Source organism: Medicago sativa, chromosome 5, assembly GCF_051527215.1.
Source record: "Medicago sativa cultivar Bolivia chromosome 5, Bolivia_mono, whole genome shotgun sequence".
NCBI classification, from domain to species: Eukaryota; Viridiplantae; Streptophyta; class Magnoliopsida; order Fabales; family Fabaceae; genus Medicago; species Medicago sativa.
Genome location: NC_140753.1, coordinates 17,720,006 through 17,745,158, shown reverse-complemented (window position 1 = coordinate 17,745,158; position 25,153 = coordinate 17,720,006). Strand labels below are relative to the sequence as shown.

The following is a 25,153-nucleotide window of genomic DNA, read 5'->3' as shown; positions in this document are numbered from 1 at the left end:
TGATTGTGGCTTGTAACCTGCGAGTTCCAAGTTCCAATTAATCATTTAACTTTAGCAGTCAGGTATAGCTATTACTTGCTTTCTGCTACTTATAAAATTGAATATCATTTAAGCTGTCCACTAGTAAAGAATTCTTTTGACTCAATGAATTGGTTGATGAATTTCAGATATTGAATAGATCGAGGAAGACTCAATGAATTGAATTGGTTGATGAATTTCAGATATTGAATAGATCGAGGAAGCTAGTATGATGAAATCAGCAGGTGTTGCATCATATGGAATAGTTCATCAAGCACTTACTGACCGTGACAACTATGAAAGATGGAGAATTGTTATGCAAAGGTATCTGCAGGGGCAAGGTCTATGGGATGTTGTCGTCTATGGCAACTATGAAAGATGGAATGCTCATGCTCGTACTGATCAGGCTTCCAAGACGATGAAAGATGGGAAAGCTTCACATTTCATTGAACTATCATTTGGAAGAGAGATTCTTGAAACAGTAAAAAAATCCAGCTTGAATCAACTCATCAACCAAAACGACACCGACCCCAAATCCACCCCAGATTTGGAGCAAGGTCCGTATCTATTTTTCATTTTGAATTATTTATATTCTTTTAAAATTTTGGGGAAGCAAATGGTGAAAAGTTTAATAAGGAATTCCTTCAAAAAGAGTTTAATTAGGAACCGGAGAAGATGAGGGTATTGATGATGTAAGGAAATTAGAGAGTGGCGATGATTAATGGGTTGGAGATGGAATTTGGCAAAAATGAAAGAGTTTTTGCTAACAAATGCCCTTAGAAACTACTACCGCCGTCCTTAATTATAAGGTCCTTTAGAAAAAATAACGGGAATTAAGAAAATTGAAAGGGTAATAAATATGTTTGTAATTGTTATTGTTTTTACAATTGTATCCTTTAAGAGAGAGGGTTAGTGTATGTTTTCAATACAATCTTTAATGCTGATTGAAGAAAAAGATATAAAATAAATAGGGGTGTGTTGGTAAATAATTAATTAATGTACATGAAAATATCAAAGGGGTCTTATAAAAATAGACAAAAAAATTTCTCAAAGGTCTTATATTTAGGGACAAAGGTAGTAGTTAAGAAGTCAAAAATAGAAATAAATTATAAATTTGATATAAATAAAAATATAAATTTTAAATTTTAAAGGTGTTGAATACATTATTCCTAAGATAACTTTCTTTTTTTAACTTCTTAACAAATGCCCTAACATTTTCCAAAAGAAAAAAAGGAGAAAATACCCAAGTTCGTACTTGAATTTTCAAGGACTAGCCAAATTTGTCCTTAAATTTTGCGAAATGTCTATTTCATCCCTGAATTAACCAAATGTCAATCAAATCAATCCCCCGTTAAGTTGGCTTGTTAACAGAGGCGACGTGTACTATTAACCTATTACAAGGCTTGCCATGTCAGAGGTCACGCAAGCAGAGACTAATTTGTTCGAAAATGGCGAAATTTCCAAGGACCAAATTCATTGATTTACAGAAAATCCGAACTCACTTTTGGAGAAATATAATCATTACCCAACGTCTCTTTCTTCCCCAAATCTATAAAATCGGAACCCTAATTTTATAATTTGTCACCTTGAGTTCAAAATCCCCAAAATTTCTTCCATTAATTGATGACAACGTTCTTCCCCAATTCAAAAAACTTCAAAACCTAATTTTTTTTATTGAATTCGAAATCCAAAAATCCCCAAAAATTGTTCAAGCTTTAGTGTTCAGAAATGATGGGTGGTGGGCATATGGGAAAAAACAACTATAATAGCCGGCCTTCATCTTCAAGCTCTATGTTTAAGGTGATGTGAGAGTACTTGAATGTTGGTGTATTGTACTTGAATGCAACCTTTCTGTCAAAATATTTCCATCAAATTAATCCCTAAATTATTTACCTAAGTATCAAATCGATCCCTACATTATATAAAAATACTATCAAATAAGTCCTTGAATTATTTAAACAGATGTCAGTGTGATCATTGGTGCATATATATGCAGAATAAAGTAAAAAATTAAACAGACACAATTTAATTTGATCCTTGATTATACCATCAAATAAGTCGTAATTCAGTCATGCACTACAAGTGCAACAATATTACATAGGTAAAAAGAAACTTAACCATGGGGCATTAACAAGTCATAAGTCATACATTCCATGTTCTTAAATATTACATATCAAAAAAGAAACCCAACTAAAGAGCATAATTTAAACAAGTCTAAATATTACATTTTCCAAAAGCATGATTTAATCAGGCATCAAGCATTACTTCTTTGGAAATCATGGGGTTGGGATAAATTTCAAGAATTAGGGTTGAGTAGAACCGGATGACCCGTAACTTGGATATGACATTATAATAACTCCAAGAGCATATGGATGTGGTGGAGCAGGACCCCTCACTGGTGTTCGCGTAGACTTCTCAGTTGAAATAACTGGTCATCTCATGCCATACCTCCTTGTACTCACTCCCTGTAATGAAATCGAGCAAATCAGTCCCTAGATGTCTAAAATTTTCAATCAAATCAGTCCCTAAATTTTTACAGTTACTATCAAATCGATCCTTAAAAGAGGGGTAAAAGACGAAAATAGAAAAAATTGAAAGTGAAAAGTTAAAACTGAAATTTGTAACGTTTCCATCAAATTGGTCCTTGTACACCTGGTTGACTGGATGACACGTGGACATCACAGCATAACATGCAGGACGACACGTCAGCCTCACTAACAGATGGATTGGACGGAGGGATGAATTTGATGGACGTCTGTTAAATTCACGGACTAATTTAATATTTAAAAAAATTGAAGGACGAATTTGACTGTTTCTTGCAAATTCAAAGACGAATTTGAGTATTTGCTCAAAGGAAAAAAAAGTAAGGAGCAACTGACATGACACTGATCGTGTTAAACTAGGTTATGATTAGAGATAGTTCCTTGAAGTAATCTGATTTGATCTAATTTACGTGTAGTAATTTTTATTTAATAGGTTCACAGAATTTTTTGTTTGTTTGTTTGGGAAAACAGTTCATTCAACTCTATATAGATTAGTATAAAGATTTAAGATCAATTAACACCATGGGTCAAACTTTATTCTGAACCCTCACCTTCTCATGTTTTCAATCTCTCCTTCTAATTTTGTGCTTTACGCAGGGCCGTTCCTATAAAATAGAAGGTTCGGCTCTCTTTTTAAAATAAGCCTCTAGTAAAATAAAAACGTAATTTTTTTGTGTAGTTAAACTTCATTTAAAAAAAATCAGAATAAGAACTTCTAAACATGAAACAAAATAAATAAAAAATTAAGTGAAAGAGAGGTGAAATTTACCTAATAGTGTCGTTTGGATTTGCCACTCCTTCGTTGTGGGAAGGGAAAACAAATGGTTTATGCGGAAAAAAATGATTGTTGTGATTCTTTCAATGAAATAGCTTTCCAAATTGACTGATTAAGTGATTTTACAAATTGAATTGTTTAGTAGTATCAGATTTATGTACAAAAAAGATAACTAGAGTCTAAAAAAAACTCAAACGTGTACTGAAGAAAGAAAAAGAAGTAACATATATTTTTTTTATTTAAATGGAGGGTGGATAATAGACTTATTTTTTTGTTTGAGGTTCGTAACATTTGGAGGCCCGACCTGATAGAGCACCTTGCACTCCCCCAAAGACGGGCCTGGGCCTTTACGTGGTTTACCTTCATCTCATTCTCCACTTCGCTCACCTGCTCGAGCTATCATTCATCTAATGTATTGCACATAAAAATTAAAAACTCACAATTCAACTAGTGGTGGAGATGAATTGAAAGAAGAACAAAATATAATTATATTTAACCTGATATCCTTCCATGCCCTTTTTCCCCTTTCAACGATGAAGAATCACAAGTCTTAATTTGCAATCCCTTCGTTACGTTTTTTCCTCCAAAATATCTCTTGATTCATCTGGTTCTTATTAATTTTAGGGTTAAATATGTTTTTGGCTTAATTAATGATGTGGTCCCTTAAGTTATTTGGTGGTCACATTTTAGTTCCATAAGTTATTAATGTTACAATTTGGTCCCTTTAAATCATATTCCGTCAACCAAATAAATCTCCACCGTCAAAACCGTTAAGCCAATGTCTAAGATGGATACACATTGCAAGTTGTCATGTCACCATTCACATGTGCCTATTTAACGTTTTGGCAAAAGATTGACAGTGAAGATTTATTTGGCTAACATATACTAACTTAAGGGACCAACTTGTAACGTTAATAACTTATGGGACCAAAATGTAACCAACAAATAACTTAAGGGACCAAATCATTAATTAAGCCTATGTTTTTAATCTTTATAAAATTACCAATTTTTAAGTTCAATCTAAACCAAAAATTTATTCACTTTTAGTCTTTATACTTTATAGGTTTAATTGCAGTTTTAGCCCCCTATGTTTCAAGAAGTTGTGATTTTGGCCGCCTAACAAAGTAAAATACAAAACCGTCCCTTAAGTATTGCCCACCAGGTCAATTCTGACCAAGTCAAAGCTGCCGTGGACGCAATATGTGTAATTTTTTTTATTTTTTTAATTATTAAAAAAATATTTAAAAAAAATTAATTAAAAAAATACACACGTGGCGTCCACGTGTGGATTGACTTGGTCAAATTTGGCTTGGGGACCAAATCTGCAAAAGAGACAATACTTAGGGGACGGTTTTGTATTTTATTTTGTTAGAGGGCAAAAATCTCAACTTCTTAAAACATAGTGGGCCAAAACTGCTATTAAGCCTATTTTAGAGGATAAAAATAACAATTTTTGTACAAAGTTTTTAAAATAGTGATCATTCTTACAAACCATAATATTATAAGACTAAAATTACAGCTAAAATTTTATAGGGATTAAACTTGTAAACTTATAAATTTGTAAGAATTAAAAACATATTTAGATAATAAAATTATAAGAATTCACGCCAATTTGTAGATGGAGTTATGCTTTTTGAATTCATAAGTCCCTTTTTTCTTCAAATTTATATGTCAAAACCCACTAACAAACAATAGCCATGGATGATTTTTACTCTTTGAGTTGAGACAAGATGTCGCTGAGGAAAAGTGATATCTGAAAACCAGTGTATCGCATTTAGGTTGAGATAGGATAGAGGTGAGATAGAATATATGAGGAGAACCAGAACCTAACTGCAACGAGACGGTCACATGACTATTTTTAAATGAATAAATATTATTTTAAAAACATGAATAAATATTAATCCTCTGGATTAATTCAGATCAAGGGATGTGATTTGATATGAAAACAAAGCAGAAAGAAGATGTGGAATATAATTTTGGCTAAATTGTATTTTTAGTGCCTTAACTATTTAATTAGTATCGTTTTGGTCCCTTAATTAAAATTTGATTTATTTTGGTATCTTAACTTTCTCTCCTTACACATTTTGATCCTTTCCGTTAGTTTTAATTCAAAAACGTTAGGTTTTCTTCATCTTCTTCTCCTCGTCTTCATCTTCATATCATCTCCATCAACCTTCAACAACAAAAATCCGAGAAAAATTCCACAAGAAAATGAAGAAAACCTAACGTTTTTGAATTAAAACTAACGGAAATGACCAAAATGTGTAACGGAGAGAAGTTAAGATACCAAAATAAATCAAATTTTAATTAAGGGATCAAAGCGATACTAATTAAATAGTTAAGGGACCAAAAATATAATTTAGCCTATAATTTTTCTTGTTATTAAAAATCAGCTAGGAAAATCAATCAATGCCTAAACAAGCAAAACCAACAGGGTACGACCACACTCAACACAACTATGATAACCTACAACAAAGTTTGAAGTTTTGCCTTCAGCCACAAAAAGGAAATCATCCTAACTTTGTCGATAAGACGAGGAGTAGAATTTTCCTAATTATTAAAAATCCTCTTATTCCTTTCATTCAAAATAACTCAAACACAAAAAAAACCAAAATAAGTGCTTAAGTGATTGTCGCACTCTAGAGCCTCCTGCTAATTGAGCATATGGAAGAAAATGATTTGAAATATCACGGGGATCTACGGATGAAAATCCTACCCAATCACAAACCAGCAAAGTGATGACATATAACTTTGACTTATAACTTATCATATACACATATAACCTTAACTTATAACTCATCACTGGTCTTCATTATGTTTACCAGAGCATAAAATTAAATATTTTTTGCTAAATGTTTCCTCTTTCAGAGTAATGTCTATGTTTATTTTTCTATCTAAATATTTCTGGCTAAATGTAAATGATTATAATGGGACAAGGTCTTTGCGGCGTTATCCAAAGTATTTCAGAATATGAAACTGAGGCGTCATGGAAAACAAAGGATGCGAAAGCTTTGCACATCATTCAACTATCATGTGAACGAGATATTTTTGATGAGATTAGTCATTTCGAAACAGCCAAAGAAGCCTGGAATCATTTGGCGGAATTATATGGCCAAGAGTACTTAGAACACATGGCGGGACAACATATGGAACAAGGTATCTATTTATATCTATATATCTATAATAAGAAATGTTATTTGGACAACCATGTTTATATATTGTGTGGGTACAATTTTATTTTTTGGTTGTCCAATACGTTGTTAAGTTTTTTAGTTGTTTAAATAACATTCCACATCTATAATCTATAATCTCTTTACTTACTTTTCATTTTGTCTACTTATCTTGATATGCGAAGTAGTTTTGTTGGCAATAAAAAAGGGCCCTCAACTTAAGTATTAGCTATTCACAATACAAGAATCACATGTACATTTGCCTAAGATGTTGTGTATATACGGTTTCATCTTTTGGTTGTTAAATAGAATGTCAATTTTTTGTTGTTTAAATAACATTCCATGTTTTTAATCAGTAATCTGTTTACTTACTTTTCACTTTGTCTACCTTTCTTGATATGCGAAGAAGTTTTTTTGGCAATAAATTAAAAAAGGTCCCTCAACTTAAGCACGAGTTACCCCTAACGGCAGTTAAGTGCCGTTCACTATCATCGACAGTTAATTGTTGTTGGCTCAACGACAATTAACAACTGATGTCCCAAACGTTAGTTAAGCCTAATGTTTATTTTTTCATTTCCGATCATTCACTACATTCATTCACCACATTCATTCACTCAATCATTCACATGTCTTAGAACAATCAATTCATTCATTCAATCATTTCAAAAATCAATTATAGCTAAAAAAATACACAAATACGCAAAACAATAAAATACGACAAATGATAATTTATAGTTTAATTTCATCTGTGTTCAAATCGGGCAATTAAGGAAATGTTACATTACATTCTCCCTAAAGATGTTGTATCATGAAGATGTTGGATTTAAATTAAATTCATGGAAGTTTACTGCAAATGTTGGCATTGAAGTGTCTTATACATAGTGAGTAAACTTCAGATTTAACAAGAGTGACTTGTAGTCTTGAACTCTATCTTTGACATAAAATCCACACAAATCTTTTTCTAAGGTGTATTCTTAAATCTCGTCCATTTATGGTCTTGCACTTCTATCTTAGTTTAACAAACGCTTTAGGAAATCTGCCTCAAAATTTCATAGGAACCGCCCAATTTCAAATTCACACAAGTGAGTCTATCATAAGTACTATTGAAGATATGTAATCCACTCCACCTATAGTACATATTTCATTAAGAGTTTTTACCATTTCGTCCTCTCATCGCTTAAGGAATCATGCTTCTTTAATTTATTATTGGCAATAGTTTCATTCCATATCCCTTCATGACTTGTTCAACTATAATGACAATTTGTCGTCTTTCATACATGAAAATAACACATACATTAGAAAGAAGTGGTATAGTCCCACATTAGAAAGAACACATACATTGGTAGTGTTTATACAGGAGGAGAGGGACTAGTTTTATGAACCGGGCGAACACTCACGAATCGCCGTCCAAGTGGACTTGTGCTTGGGCTTGAGCTAAGTGATATATATTTTTTATTATTCAAAAATGTTAAATTAATTCATTTTTAACATTATCAGAAACTACTTTTTTAATGAACACGTTTTTCGTGTCTATCTGCTCCAATTGTGTCAACTAATCTTCCAGTTTCTTTCGATCTTATTCACGCATCCAACTTGCTTCCCATGTTTCTTTGAACCATTTTTGTTACTTGATCTGATCCACGTTATCCTTGATCCCCATGTTTCTCACACATCTGTTGAAAAACCTCTACAAATAGAAAGGTCGCATAGTTCATTTGGGACACCAAAAAAGGCTTATGAGTTATCGATCTTTTTTCTTCTTTTTTCCCTTTGGCTTGTGTTAACTCGCTATTCTTCTCTATTTCTTATGTCCCTTTCAGTTTCGTGTGGTATATATGTACCATATTTGAGTGGCAATAATAGTCATATATGAGGGAGTAATCTCGAACGGTTTTGTATAATGTCGTCATAAACCGCAACAGTGAACTGAGATGTTTTATCCTTAAGATGAAGTGGTTGATAATCTGTCTTAACAACTTTAATGAGCGCCAACATGATATCGCAACAGTGCTCTTTTAGGTGGTAATTTTCAAGGTATTTTCAAATTGAAATACTAAAGAGTGTCATTGGAACATTGGATAAGAGGATACAAATATAAATATTGCATTGAGAAATGTTGTTGAATACAATGCAAACATGTTACTTTTGATTTCCTTAACAAATTCCCACAAGGCACTTGTTAACATTACTTTTTTTTTTTTGCCAAACTTTGTATGCAAGTGGACAAGAAAAATAGTAAAAGATGATTACAAGTTTTTTTTTAAAGCTCCACTCTTTAACTCCCTCACGTCAGTCATCAGTCCATCCTTATGATTATATCCTCTAGTCGATCACAGGTTTCTAATTAACATTAAAGCAAAAAAACGCAAGAAGTACAATATAATTCTCCAAGTATTCCTTTTTCATATGATACATCTCTTGTTGGCATCCTATGTTGCAGCAATCTCCAAGCAAACTGAAAATACACCAATTTTTTATGGTATTGCATTCTTCCACAAACATTTTAAGGCCTTTTTGTTTAAATCAGCATCAAGATAATTCTTGTTTGTGCATTCAGCCATTACTCATAATTGAATGAACCGAAAAGTTCTTTGTCTTGTCCAATTTCCAGCACCAATGGCGCGTAACAATCCTGCACCATTCACTGATTAATTGAATCTATACTATATATAAAGAAAATTACCCCTTTCAGCACTTTTGGGCTGAATTTTTCTTTTCAAAAATACCCTCAATTTTCAATACAAATAACAAATTGATAAGAATAAATTTAAATATTAAAATAAATGTAACAAACACGATATGAATATATTTTTTTTTTGTTTTTTTCCTTTATCATTTAAAAAGTATAACAAACTAAATGAGTATATTTATACTTACTTTTTCATCATTCCAATTATACCCTTGACCAACTTTTTCTATAATAAAATTGTTGTTGGTGTCATTAAATAAAGAATTTAGATTTATTTTTGTTATATTGTATTATTGTCGGTGTCGTTGAAATAGATAACCATGGTTAGTTTGATTTTTTATAACTAGAAAGCAACAAACATTTATATTTTTTTAGTTTTAATAAAAATCAAAATTTCATAAAAAAAAACACCGTTCATAATTTTCAAACGTTAGCGTAATAAAAAGAGCGGAAAGACAGGCACGTGAGTGCCCGTCTTTTCGCTAGTAATTAAATAAAGGGTATTCTAACGAATGTATTTAAGGCACTCATTAAAAATTACAAATAAAAAAATTAGTCCAATGTATTTATTTAAAAAGTTAAATATTTCAATTTTCAAAACACTGAATGTACACATTTTCATAAAATTTTAATATTTTAACCTCTTAATTAAAGAGTACCCTTATGACACTCGTTAATATTTTCCTTACATAAATCTTTATTTTTGACCTTTTAATTCCCACCTTTAGATTTATTTTTGCCATATGGAGTAAAAGGAGGAAACCTATTGTGAAGAGTAATAGAGTCTAAAGTTTAACAATGCCTAAAATAGTGGAGTTAGTTTTGGTATTTTGTATATCCATTTGGAGTGTCATAGAAAACCAAAAGAGTGAGAAGTATAGGTCCTCTCAAATGACAAATGACTTCCATGTTAGCATAGCAGATGTCATGGTGGTGTCTTTTTCTATGAGTCCACTTTCATCATTTCTCTGTTTTTTTTTATTTACATTTTCTTTTGGAACAAAAGAAACTTTCATAAAACAGATTTATAGAATTTAATTTGTCTATAGCGTACATTTATTTATTTATTTATTATTATTATTATTATTATTATTATTATTATTATTATTATTATTATTATTATTATTATTATTATTATTAGAACAAAAGAAACTTTCATAAAACAGATTTATAGAATTTAATTTGTCTATAGCGTACATTTATTTATTTATTATTATTATTATTATTATTATTATTATTATTATTATTATTATTATTATTATTATATATATATATATATATATATATATATATATATATATTGATGCAGCGTACATTTTTATATATTTATTCAATCATATATCACTATATAAATAAATAATATATATTTTTTGGTTTTTTTTTTTGACAAGATATATATTTTTTGTTGCTGCGTACATTTTTGTATATTTATTCAATCATATATCACTATATAAATAAATATATTGTGAGATGTTTTAGAAAAATTTCCCAAAGTAAAATAACTTAGTCCGATTATCTGATTTTTTTTTTTTTGACAAAAGTGCTATTATCTGATTGAAAAGCTAATTTACCAACCGAATTTGATGAACAATTATGTGCCTCAATTAAAGTCTTGAATGTAAATGACAGCTGTATTGGACGATAGCTTGGGTCAGCAGCACAGACTCTTCAAGATGGTTGAGAGAGGTGATTATATTGGAAACATGGTTATCGATTCAGATGTATATATGACATCCGCTTCAGGTAGGACACTTCTTCACGTTGCAGTAATTGCTGGAAATATGGAAAATGTGAAAATGTTAGTGAAAAAAGGGAGTGACAGGTTACTACTCATGCAAGACAAACTTGGCGACACAGCTCTTTCTCTTGTTGCTCGTTATACTGGAAACACTGAAATGGCAAAGTGCATGGTAGAGACAAAAAATGGGTCCCGTGAAAGGCTGCTGGAAATGCAGAACAAGGAAAATGTAATCCCAATTCTTATAGCTGCTGCTAATGGACACAAAGAACTCACTACCTATCTTTACTTGAAAACTCCCTCCACGGTGTTTGACGGAGACGATTCACAAGATCGTGTTTTGCTCCTTTCACTATGCATCACTGCTGAAATATTTGGTAAGCAAAGTTTCTAATGTTATTTAGTAGTATACTCCTTCGGTCACTTTTATAAGCAAAAAACCATTTTAAATACATTAAATAACTAATGTATCAGACATATAAATGTGACCAAATATATTAATTATTCAATAAATTTAAAAAGTTGATTTTTGTTTATAAATGTGACCAGAGAGAATACTAATTGATAATCGTGTGTCTATAATCACAGCATTTTTAATCGTGTGTCTATAATTAAGAGCTTAAATGTACTTTTAATTCTCCTATTTTCAAAATAATGATAATGATGTTTTGGTCCATCCATTTTAAAACCAATTTTTAGTCTCTTAATGTAACTTTTTCTGAACTTCTGTTCTTTATCTCATTTTTTGATAATTTTTTTTATGTGATCAATTCATTTATGGCACAATATCCTTTATTAGACCTCATTGAGTACATGTCAACAAAAAATTGTTCAATAAGTGTTGTCATGTTCTCTAAAAAATAATGTTGGTAGGTTATAAATGAATAGACAAAATCATAAAAAAATTACTCCCTCCGTCCTGCAATAGATGACCCATTTGAAAATTTTCAATTTTGACCTAACTTACTTTGACCGTATTTTTCTACTAATATACAAAGATAAATAATATCATATAAGATGTCGTTAGATTTGTCTCGATGAGTATTTTTAAAATATCAAATTTTCATAATTTTTTCAAATATATTATTCAAGATATTTATGCTCAAAGTTATGCATTGACATGCGTAATAAGGTCAACTGTGTCAAGTATTATGGGACGGAGGGAGTATTAGAAAATGAGATGAAGGGCCAAAATTCGAGGAAGAAGAAGGTAAAATTGGAGAACACAAAAATCAGTTTTTTAAATGTGGGTGGGGTCGCACCTTCATTTTTAGGGTGAGTCTAGTCCATAATTGAATAAAACTATTTGAACAAATAAATATCAAATACACCATCCAGTCACTAATATAAGCAAAAGTTAACATTTTAGATTCATTCATTAAATAATGTATGTGGTCTATAATAAAGACTATATACATCATTAATTGAATGAATGCAAAATGTCAATTTTTGCTTATATTAGTGACCGGAGGGTGTATGTTTGTAGGGTGAGTCTAATATGGACCTAAAAAAATTGGTTCAATGATAAACATTTAACATTTTCAGCATTAAAATCATAATTTATAATAGTAAAAAATGGAAAACAAAAAAAATATAATAATAATTTATAATAGTAAAAAATGGAAAACAAAAAAAAAATATTTTCTTAAAATTTATATATAAAAAAAAAACTAGTAGATTTACATTTGGACTAGTTCATAATAGTTTTTTTTTTTTTTTTGTTGAAGGAACTAGTTCATAATAGTTGATTCTGTGTTTGAATTTTATTTCATAATTCATGATATTTTTTATTTTTTTAAAAAACAAATTTTATTTTAAAAATACAAGTCAAACAAAATTATATAAAAAAAACAATTTTTATGCAAAAATTATCACTTCTTTTTTTTTTTTTTTGACAAGAAAAATTATCACTTCTTATTATTTAAACAATGTCACAAGTGCATCTGTTAGTATTTTCTTTATTGAAATTGATGGTTTAATTTGATCCGTGAACAGATGTGCCTTTAAGATTACTCAAACGTTACAAGGATCTGCCCAAGGAATCATTATCAATATTTAAGTTCTACGTCCCTAATTTGCTAAGGGACTCATTATCATTACGAACCACATTCTCAAAACCTGAAGATTATCTCTATCAACCCTTACATGATAAATTCTCAAGCTTAAATGCATTGGCTAAAATGCCTTCAGCTTTCTCAAGTGGTACTCGATTAGGTTTTCTAGAACGGATCATCTACGACAGTAAGTTTTCGCACTTCTCTTTCTCTTGTTATCTATACTATATATCTAGAAAACTACCCATTTCAACACTTTTGGGTTGAACTTTTCTTTCAAAAAATCCATTTAATGATCAATACAAATAATACATGTAACAAATAAATAAGAACAAATTTATTTAAATATTAAAATAAAAGTGTAACAAACACAAATGTTCAGCTTATTTTTTGCTACCACCAAAAAAAAAAATACTTAATTTTTTATTATTCCAACTATACCTTTAAACAACAACTTTTTCTATAATAAAGATCGTTGTTGATGTCATAAAAAAAATGAATTTAGATTATATTTTTCTGTTAATATTTTTTGTTTCATTGAAATAGTTAATCATGGTTAGTTTGATTTGTTATAGTTTAAAACGAAAAAACATTTATATTTTTACTTTTAATCAAGATTAATTTCTTTTAAAAAAAACATCGTTCATGAATTTGAAATGTTAACGCAATATAAATAGTGGAAAGACGAGCACGTAAGTACCCGTCTTTTCGCTAGTATAATATAAAAAATGTTTTATGAACATTCAATATTCTCTATCTTTACAATATCTTGTTTCTTTTTTTGAGAGGATACAATACAATAACTTGTTGATCACATGCAAAGTTGTGATTAATTTAGTTGAGTATGCAGTAAATTTAGATCATATGTTTGAACGTGATCAACGTTGCGGGTGTAAACAAAAATTAAGTGTTTTTAAAGAATTAAAATAAATAACTTGATTATAAACATCAATTTAATATATATATATATTTTTTGTTGGAACATTGGTGTGATGTTGGAAGAAAAATTGAAAGGTTAAACACCAAGCAATTAAACTTTGATCTAATATTGTGTGAATTCAAAAAAAATAGAGTGTGTGTCCCACACACTAGTAGTGTTTAAATTGCGGTATTTAATTTTAAATACTTAATAATGATAAAAATAATAGTAATTATTAATTTTATTCGTGAATATCATTTTCCATAAATTTAGCTTATGGTGGTTGTGATTAGAATAAGAATAAGAATTCAATTGAATTTCAGGACCAACTCTTTCTTGTCTTTTGTTTACCATTAGGCCAATTCAATCCATGCCACCGAGGAACAAGACTAATACTAATGGCATGAAAAAACTATCGCAAAGATGATTTGCGATTCTCTAATCTCTCCAAGAATTAACATTGCTCTTCAAGATTTTGCATCGCTATTCAAGACTTTCCTTCAACGTATAACCCTTAACCGCCATGGCCGCACCTTGATGTAACCTATATCTCCATCCTCCTCTTCTATCCTTTCCCCTCTCTCATTGTGATTCAACCCTCTCTCCTTCTCCATTCTCTCGATTCTTTTCTTCTTGTGTCCTAAGATCAATTTGATCCTCTCCTTTGTCTCAGATCTTTTGATCTTGTCTGGTTTTCCTCCCTCACCTTTGGGTGCATAAGGGTAGTTGATTTAGGGTTGCATCCTTGGATGATTTACTGGGTTCTCTGGGTTTGATTTCCATCAGGTGATTGATCAGCACAATCACATAATCTTGTTTCTTCTTTATCCTATTTTTTTGGTCTTCTTGTTTTTTTTTTCCGTTGTTTTTATTTTTATCATCTTCCCCAATCGCAATCATAAGTTCTCATCAAGGCAACGAAATTCTACAAGAATCCCAATCTCCCACATCACAGAGCCCTGGTTCCAACGTTCAAAGACCATTCAAGATCCAAAAAATCCAAATCCCTCATATGGACTCAATTCTCCACTACTCTGCAACTCACAATCCTCATGGTATTGGCTCAAGTGGTGGGATGAACTTCAACAGCAACAGTCCTGCAAATCAACAGCACAATGACTATCAGCAATCTCCTCACTCAACTGAGAAACCAAATCAGACTCCAAAATCAACAAAAGAAGACCCTTTCTTTTACTATCAAGAGAGTCATGTTCAAGATAGTGTTAAATCATGTCAAAAAAAGTATGATTGGAAGATTCTTATCTGATAAAGCCATGCCCTTTCAACAGATTAACAATATATTAATGGGTATATGGAGTAACCCTGCTGGGTTCAAGCTAGTAGAAATTGAAGATAAATACTACCAAGTTGCTATGGAAAATGATGAAGACATTCAACGCATTTTGAAGGGGAGCCTGTGGATTGTTAGGAATGTTTGGTTTGTTGTCCATGCTTGGGATAGAAAGGTGGCTCCTAAAGACTTGAACTTCACCACTGTTCCCCTCTGGATTCAACTGTGGGCTCTCCCTCTCCACTGTAAATCAGAACACATGGGTAAGGCATTAAGCAGTCAGTTAGGGGAAGTTTTGGATGCTGCAATTTATGAGCTACCTGATAAATCAACTTTTGTCAAAATTAAAATCGTGTTTGTTGTCATCAATCCCATTAGGGCTAGGATGTACATTGGAAACCAAGTAGATGGAGTCAACTGGGTGGATTTTAGGTTTGAGAACATCCCTATGTTCTGTTTCCATTGTGGACTGGTGGGGCACATTGAGGAAAAATGATTGGAAAAACAACTGTGTTGTGCAGAAACTGGTGCAGAAAGTGTTAACCCCAGAGGTGCTTGGTTAAGGTCTAATAGTTATGGCAAAAGGATTGTGGAGACAAAAGAAAAGACATTCAGGAGTAACCCAAGGAAATCTCAAAGTGGTCGGCAATTTAGCCCTGTTTCAAAGGGCCTAATGGAGATGATGGCTGAGCTCAGAATGAACTCTGACCCTCAAAAGGAAGCTCCTCCTGGTCAGACAGCTAATAACGAAGACAGGCAGAAGAAGAGTGGGTCTGAAACTGGTGGTAAACTGCAAAAATGACAACTCAAGAGGAAGTCTGGTGCTACTGCTGAGATCTTAGCTAACTCCTAAGAGGAACAAATGATGATGGCAGGCCTTATTGATAAGGCCAGCCAAGGAATATGAAAATTCTTACCTGGAACTGCAGAGGGTTGGGCAACCCTGATGCAGTTAGAGCCTATAAAAAGCTCATAAGGTCCAACTGCCCTGATGTGGTGTTTTTAATGGAGACTAAACTCAAAGATTCTGATCTTAATGTTGCTAGTAAGTTGTGTCTTGGCCACCTTCAGAATCACTTCATTGTGAACTGCAACACTGAAGGTGGAGGTAGGTCAGGTGGTTTAGCTTTAGTGTGGCATAATGATGTAAATCTTCACATTACCAATCATAATAAAATGCTTATTGATTTTTATGTCTTGGATAGCCTTAATAATAATACTTGGTATGCTTCTGGTCTTTATGGGTACCCAACCCAAAGCCAAAAATATCTCACTTGTGAAACTATTAATCATCTCCATAATAGTTATCATAATAAAAAATGGCTTATGTTTGGTGATTTTAACATGTATGTTAACAGTTCTGAGAAACTAGGAGGAAAAAATATGGATTATAAGCACTGTACTCTGTTCCAGTCCACCCTTAATCAACGTGATATGCTAGATCTTGGGTATCATGGTAATAAGTTCACATGGGCTAATAATCAAGAGAGTTCTTATCATATTAAGGAAAGACTTGATAGATACTGTGCTAATCCTTTATGGATTAATTATTTTCCTAGATTCACTAATTACCATCTTTTAAGATTTACTTCTGATCACTCACCCATTCTTCTTGAGTTTTGGGATAAGTTTACTTGCAAACATAGATTCTCTAAAAAGAAAAAGCTTCTTAGGTTTGAAGAGTTATGGAGTCATGACAAAGAAAGATTTAGCGTTGTTAAAAACAGCTGGAACTTAACTATTGGTGATACTCTCCATAAGAGTAAAATGGTACTGCACCAGCTTAATGAATGGAGGCAGCAAAAGTTCGGAGACATCCCTAACAAAATTAAGCATCTCCAGGATAGGCTATGTAGATTGAAAGACCAAATTCCTGACTCTGACATGAAGAAAACTATTATGGAAACTGAAAAGAACCTTAATGAAGCTATGCTACAAGAAGAAGTTTGGTGGGCTCAAAGGGCTAAGACACAATGGCTCAAATATGGGGACAACAACACCAAGTTCTTCCATTTCAAAGCCAACCAAAGGAAGAAAAAGAACACCATCTACACTATTATGGATAATCAGGGAGTGTCTTGGCAAGATGAACTTCATATTCATGATACTTTTATTAATCATTTTCAAGACATTTTCTCAACCTCTAATCCTATTGATGTGCATAACAACCTTGATGTTATTAAAAATAGAGTTTCTCTAGACATGTTGGGTGACCTCAGTGCAGATTTTACCCCAGAAGAAGTGGTATCTGTCATAAAATCCATGAAAGGTACCTCTTCTCCTGGCCCTGATGGGTTGCCAGCCATTTTTTACCAAACCTACTGGCATCTCATCAGCAATGAAGTCACTCAATATGTCCTGCACATCCTTAATCATGGAGGTGACCCCTCTGCTATTAATCACACCTATATTACCCTTATTCCTAAGATCAATAGTCCTAGTCAACCTTCAGACTACAGACCTATTAGCCTCTGTAATGTTATTCTTAAGATTGTTACTAAGACCATAGCTAATAGAGTTAAGAGAATTCTTCCCCATGTCATCTCTGAGCACCAAAGTGCTTTCCTATCCAGCAGACTTATCACTGACAATATTCTGATAGCTTTTGAAGCTTTCCATAAAATTTATAAAACCAATAATAAAAGGAAAGGTCTGGTTGGTATCAAATTAGATATGGCTAAAGCCTATGACAAGATTGAGTGGAGCTTTCTCAATAAAGTGCTTTTAACTATGGGTTTTCCTAATAATTTAGTCTCTACTATTATGAATTGTGTCACCGCTGTTTCCTTCTCTATTTTGATCAATGGCCAACCCTCTAACAAATTTACTCCTCAAAGAGGGTTGAGACAGGGTGACCCTTTCTCTCCCTACCTATTTATTCTTTGTGCAGAGGTTCTCTCTGGACTTCTCACTAAAGGTCAAACTAATGGGAACTTTCAGGGTATTAATATAGCCTCCAATGCACCCCCTATTTCTCATTTGTTTTTTGTTGATGACAGTTTACTCTTTTGTAGATCTGACCCTAAGGAGGCCAAGTTCATTATGGACACCCTCCAACTATATCAAAGCATATCTGGCCAGAAAGTCAATTTAGACAAGTCTGAAATGGTTTTCAGTCCAAGGATCAGTGACAATGCTAAAGGAGCCTTTCATGCAAATCTCCCTATTCTTATAACAAATAAAATCACTAAATATTTGGGCTTACCTACTCATTTTGGTAGATCCAAGGTGAATGATTTCAACTACATTATGGATAGAATCTCTAAGAAGCTAAAGGGTTGGAAGGAGAAAAACCTATCCTTTGCAGGCAGAAGTTTTCTTATCAAGGCTGTTGCTTAAGTCATTCATGTTTTTGTAATGAGCTGTTTCCTTCTTCCCCAGGAAATTTGTGATAGAATTGAGAGAGCTGTTTACCAGTTTTGGTGGGGAAGTAAGGGAGAATCCAAGAAAATCCATTGGGTTAAAAAAGAAAAACTTCTAAAGTCCACTATGGAGGGAGGTTTATGTTTTAAATGCCTCAAAGACTTTAACCTGGCCATGCTAGCTAAGCAAGTATGGAGGCTGCATACTATCCCAAACTCTTTGATTTCTAAACTGTTCAAAGCTAGGTACTATCCCAACTCTGATATACTTCAAGCTAATATAGGAAATACACCCAGCTATGCTTGGAGAAGCATCCATCAAGCCATAAGGATCATCAACAAAGGGTGCTGCTGGAGAGTTGGAAATGGAGCTTCCATTAAAGTATGGGAGGATAGTTGGCTACCCCATCAGAATGGGCACAAGATTATTACCCCTGCCTCATCTCACCAGAACATTAGATTGATCAAGGATTTAATTCTACCTGATCCCATTAGATGGAATAAGGATCTTATTGACAACATTTTTCTACCCTTTGAAGGGTTACAAATTCAACAACTCCTTCTCTCTCATACAGAATCCAATGACTCTATCACGTGGATGTGGTCAGATAATGGAGATTACTCAGTAAAATCTGGTTATCAAGCCATTCAATTTTGGCGAAACAACAAGGATCAAGGAACCTCTAACTCTGGGGTTATGGACACAGTTTGGAAGAAAGTGTGGGGAATGGATACCATCCCTAGACACAAGGTTTTAATTTCGAGAATTATCAACAGGGCTCTTCCTATCATAAGTGACCTCCAGAAGAAGGGAATTAGGTGTTCTCTTCTTTGTCCTCGCTGTGAGGCTAGTACTGAAACCATTAACCACCTCTTTCTCAACTGTGAATACTCTAAAAGGGAACTGTTTAGGTCTCAACTTGGGATCTATCCTCAGACCAATAACACCATGGATTTTATTGAGTGGCTAGTAGCGTTCATAATTAAACATGACAGATCTACTATTGCTACTCTAGCTGCTCTCCTATACAGCATATGGCATGCGCGTAATCAAAGGGTATTTAAAGATAAAATCATACCTGGAGAAGTTGTTATTCAACGCGCATGCAACACCATCATATGCTTCCAATAAGCCAAAGCGCTAGTTCCAGATCTAGATCAATCTCATCCATGCAACAACTCTCGCTCCCAACACCACACCAGCAAGCACGCTCCAGACCCTCGGATCACTTCATCTTTGTCCTCGCGATCTGTTGTCCCAGCTCGAGCTCCTGAAAAGGCTAAATGGGTTAAACATGTGCATGGTTTTATCAAGGTAAATAGTGATGTTAGTCTTGCCTACCATGATCATTGGGGAGCTGGTGTTATTGCTCGATCTGATACCGGTGTTGAGATAGCTGCTTGTACAAAGCTTCGCCCTGGATTCAAATGTGTGTGCACAGAAGAGGCTTGGGGGATGTACCAGGCAGTAAAGTTTGCAAGAGATCAAGGGTTTAGATGTGTTCATTTTGAAAATGACAATCAGAGAGTTATTCGTTTACTTCAAGGATGAGAGGAAGAACAAAGGTCTTACTTGGGATCTCTAATTCAGAGTATTAAGTCTTTGTTACCCTCCTTTAGTATGTATATCTTTACTCATCTAAAAAGAAGTGGTAATTAATTGGCCCATTGTTTGGCCCAATTAGCAACCACTGGTCCTAATCACGTTTGGCTGGAAAATGTCCCAGCCCAAGCCGACAATCTGTATTTTGCTGATTTAATTTCTTAATGAAATCTAGTCTTTATTCAAAAAAAAAAAAATCATATTTTTCCTTTATTCAAATCCAATGAGTTTGTTTCCTCCACTTTTGTGGATTTATTTGTTTTTTTATCTTATCCACAAATGTTGTTGAACTGATTCTCTTTTGATCTTATCCATTAGAGTAAATGTTGTCGCATTTTTTGCTAAAACAATTACAAAATTTCTATATAAATAGAGGACTCCACTCAGTTCAAAAATCACACCAAAAAGTTTCAATTAAGTTGTCGAAATTAAACTCTTCTCCCTCCAGCTTGTGTTGACGAGTTATTCTTCTCCGCATCTCCTTTTTCTGTCCCATCAGAAATAAGATTGTTCTTAAGACCTTAGTCCCTATTCGGTATAATGTCCCTTCGAAATTAAGAAAGGTCTTAAAAACATAGTCCTTTCGATAATGTATGTCCCTTCGGAATAAAGAGTACTTTTAAGATCATAATCCCCTTTGAAAAAATAATGTCCCGTTGGAATTAAAAATGATAATATTCTTTCAATATTTTTCTACTTGAGTAGAAATTAAAAAGTCGAAATGGTGGAATCACTATATTTGAGTTGTCGTAGTGCCATATTGATATTTGGAGAACTTAAAGTTAGAATGGTGGTAACACCATATTTGAGTGGACTCAGCACCATAACAGAATGATAACAATACCATATTAAAGTGATTCCAGTATTAAAGAGCGGTCTTAGTACCATATTTGAGGGTGTAAATCTCGAACGATTTTCTATAGTGCAGTAGTTAACCGCACAGTTGTAGTTTGACTTGTTTTATCCTAGAGGCAGCGTGGTTGATAGTCTGTCTTGCACAACTTTCGGCAGTGCCACAAAACGTCTTAAAGAGAGGACATAGTCGTGACTCAACCTAGTAACAACTTCGGTAGATATTCTTTTCTTTTTTTTTTTTTTAAAAAAAAGAATTTGAAAATTCAAATACAACTTTTTGAAAATCCAAAAACAACAAATTTAAGACGTTTCGATCTGCTATGTCTACCGAAGAAATTATTTATTGAGGTTTCGTTGTCCTTAAAGGCAACAAAGATAAATCAAACTATAAAAATACATCTTATGACTGAACATGACGAAGTGCTTGTTATAAACAACAAACACTGTGAAATCCACATCTCTTTTTTTTTTTTTTTTAAAGTGTGAAGTTAATTGTGGGTAATTATAAATGTCCTTGGTTATATCAAATCCCCAATTCCATGATGTCGTTGCTTCTTCTTGTGTTAGGCCGGACGTTATGATCGGGGTTCGAACCCCGACACCTCCACTTGTGTGTGTGAGTTTATAATGGCTTTGTCATTTCGTCTACCAACCAAAAAATAAAAAATAAGCATACGGTTTTTTTTTTTATTTTTAAGTTGTGATTTCGGATCATTCATACATGTTGTTTTTAAGATTTGTCATTACAGTAGAAGTGAAAATAGAAACTATGGACAAATTGCAGCTACTTCACTTAAAAAACGGTAACAAAAAAATTATGCTTCTACGATGTTGATAGTTCAAGGCTCCAAGTTAAGCGCAACAACGTTGTTAGAATATTGAGCACCAGCGATGAACCATAGACCCATCGAGCCACTAAAGCTTGATGTGCGGATTATACAAGTGTACTAAATCGTTTACCAAGTAATAAAGTGATAAATAGAGTATCGTTGTCACAGTGATTGTCGTTTCGTCCAAACAATTCCTGTTACTTATTTTTGTAAGTTGACGGTACAAAAGATAAAGGGTTAGAAATGTTGCAATTTTTATCTGTTTACAACAGAGCAAGTTTACATGTTTTTGGTTGCAGAAAAGTAAGCAGCATTTAGTATTCTTCGAATCCCCCTGTCTATATTGTTGGATATTAAATAACCGTAGTGTCGCGTTTATTTATCTTAGGTAGACAATACAAGTGATGAGGTCGTTGAGACGTTACTAACCTACTTTGGTTTATTCCTCTGATGGCTAACTGCACCTGCTGATCGCACGGTGATCCTTACATGAGGGATCTTACTAATTCAAAGGTAATTGAAACATAAACTTTAATTGGTTTTCCAGTGTTTCCCAAGGCAATGAAGACCAATGTTCCCTTAGGCCTGTCCATCTATGAATCTCAGGACACTCATAGCACAATCTCTCTACGCTTACTTAGTAGTTACACAAACAGACAACCCTAATCTACGTCTACCTTACTAAGGGTTTCAAGAGAATGGTTCTATTAGGCTACAACTTATTTCTTTTAGCCAGGCATTTGTTTCCCTAATAACTAACCAGTTACATCCTAGGTTCGGTAGGGCACCACCCAGTCTTAATAGTTTCACATACTAAGGCTCTGTTTGGTAAAATTAGCGGATAACTGATAGCTTATAGCTTATAGCGGATGACTGATGACTGATAGCTTATAGCTGCTGACTGATAGCTGACAAGCTGATTAAAGTGTTTGGTAAAACTAGCGGTTCAACTAACTTATAAATGTAAAATGACATAAAAGAACATTCTTAATTCATCATAAAGTCTATATAAATTAATATTTAAGTATTTAGAATTAATAAACTTATACTAACTTATTCTTAATTTATAAGGTCTGACTAATAAAGAAAAGAAATAAGCTCAAACATGTAACAAAAAAAAACTAATGTAACCAACAAAAAAAAAAAGCTCAAACATTGATTGTTAGTTGGTTTCCTAAAAATAAAAAATGATTGTTAGTCGCTGTTACCAAATGAATATAATACTCGTGCAGTTGGACCCAAAAATGAAAAACTCGCTGCCAATTCGTTGGTACCTTTTACGGGAAGATGAAAAAATAGAGGGTAAAATTGGATTTTAAATTAAATAATAAGGGTAAAAATGGAATAAAAGATGATAAACTATAAGCCATAAGTTCAAACGCTACTTGAAATAGCGTCTGAGAAATAGTTTATAAGCTCGTGGTGAAAAAACATTACCAAACATAGTTTTTTTGGTCAAACGAGTTTATAAGCTATTCGCTATTCGCTATAAGCTCGTTTTTTGGTCTTACCAAACATACCTTAAGTACTTACGGCTAGGGTCAACTCTCTTTCTGTATCTTTCACTAGTTAATAATCGCTTACTTCCTAGACATATAGTTATTAGTAAAAGAATATAAATATCAAGATATAAGCATGCAGTTAATGATAGCAATATTAGGCCCTGTCACAACTTAAGTATCTAATCCAAGGTTGAACCTATCCAAAAAATAAACTATTTCCTAATAAAACTTTATAGCGAACAAAAAATAAATAAAATATAAACGACATTAAATTAAATAAATATTCAACAAAAATAAATAAAGGTTCATCATAGAACTTTAACCTAAAAAGATTTAGTTACACATGGTAATTAAAAATAAATTACTAAAGATAAAAACATACCCTAGAAAATCAAGGAGAAGATAAAAATTCTCCCAAAGCTCCAAAGTTGCCTTCCTCTTGAACTGCACAGTTTTGAACGAGAAATTCTAAATGAGAAAGGCTGTTATATTTATAGTGAGAGTTTCTACCTGTGTTTGAGCTAAAAATGCGGGCTTTACCCAAAATAAAAGCAGGAAAAAACGCTTGTTCCCCCACATTTTCAGATGCACGGGGCACATCTCCAGCATGCCTAGCGCATGAGAGAGAGGTGCCCTAAGCGCATGACTAATGCCCTAGGCGCATGGATGCTTCTCCCATGTGCTAGGCGCATGGTATCTCTTCCTGGGCCCAAATTCTCCGATTTTCCATCGTTTTAGATCTTCGTCTTCAAATAACTTGCCTCGGAACTAGGGAATATATTTCCTCCATGTTGTAAGTCTTCTGAGGCCTCTTGAATCTTCATTCTTTGTTTCCTTGAATCTTCACAATTCTTTGGATGTTCTGATTTGCCGATTTGCATGATTTCTTCGTGAATTACTTTAAAAACCCCTAAAATTGCTATGTTTCGGAAAAACTAGAATTACAGACTCAAATATAAAAAACATTACAAAAGTCCTGAAATCATAGACAATCGTTCTAATACTCCTCCTTTTTGCTGCTAAATCCTACTGAAAATAACTGAAAAAACATGCTAATAATAATTTAAGATGACCTGTCATTAGTAGGATACAAATATAAATGAATAGTATTTGATGACACACACGTCAAATATCTTTTTCTCAAAAGACTAAATCATTTTATTATCAATTTCTTTATTATTATTTGAAAGAAAAAAAAAATTGATGTGTATGCGCCAAATACTATTTATTTGTGTTTGTAACCATGGTAAACTTTCCCATTGCACAATGTCATCACGTAGTTGTTGATCAACTTTCTTAAAGAAATATATCTTCTTTTGGCTATTAATCCTTTGTCCCGACGGGACATAAGATATCATGACAATTCATGATACAATGAGCCTTTCCCTCAAAAAAAAAAAAAATGATACAATGAGCCTGGTCATTATTGTCTTAGAACAACCAATTGATAAATATTCCCTCCGTCCCAAATTATAAGCAAAAAAAAAAATCGCACATTAAGAAAACTAAAACATACTCCCTCCGGTCTCAAATATAAGAAAATATTCCTTTTTTAGGTTCATTGAATAATTAATGTATCTGTTTTACAATGTAGACCACATACATTAACTACTCAATGAATCTAAAAAAGGAATATTTTCTTATATTTGAGACCGGAGGGAGTAAGAATTTGGAGTATAGTTTTTTGTGTTTTCTTTGGAAAAAGTTTTATAGGAAGATGTAAAAACAATTTTCATTGACTATTGGCTATGGAAAAAATGAAAGAGAGAGAAAATTGAATGTAATTTTGTAGGGACTAAAAACA

General features: G+C 32.8%; 1 protein-coding gene across 1 annotated transcript in view; it reads left to right on the top strand.

Moving 5' to 3' along the window:
• Positions 1-250: 250 nt before the first annotated feature.
• The window catches only part of LOC146920664 (uncharacterized), a 56,783-nt gene continuing 31,880 nt past the window's right edge, over positions 251-25,153 (top strand). Inside the window, exons 1-6 of the mRNA XM_085711186.1 lie at positions 251-373; positions 488-575; positions 6,274-6,492; positions 10,825-11,310; positions 12,929-12,980; positions 13,068-13,174. Coding sequence (XP_085567312.1) covers positions 251-373; positions 488-575; positions 6,274-6,492; positions 10,825-11,310; positions 12,929-12,980; positions 13,068-13,174 — 1,075 coding nt within the window. The remainder of the gene's footprint in view (positions 374-487; positions 576-6,273; positions 6,493-10,824; positions 11,311-12,928; positions 12,981-13,067; positions 13,175-25,153) is intronic.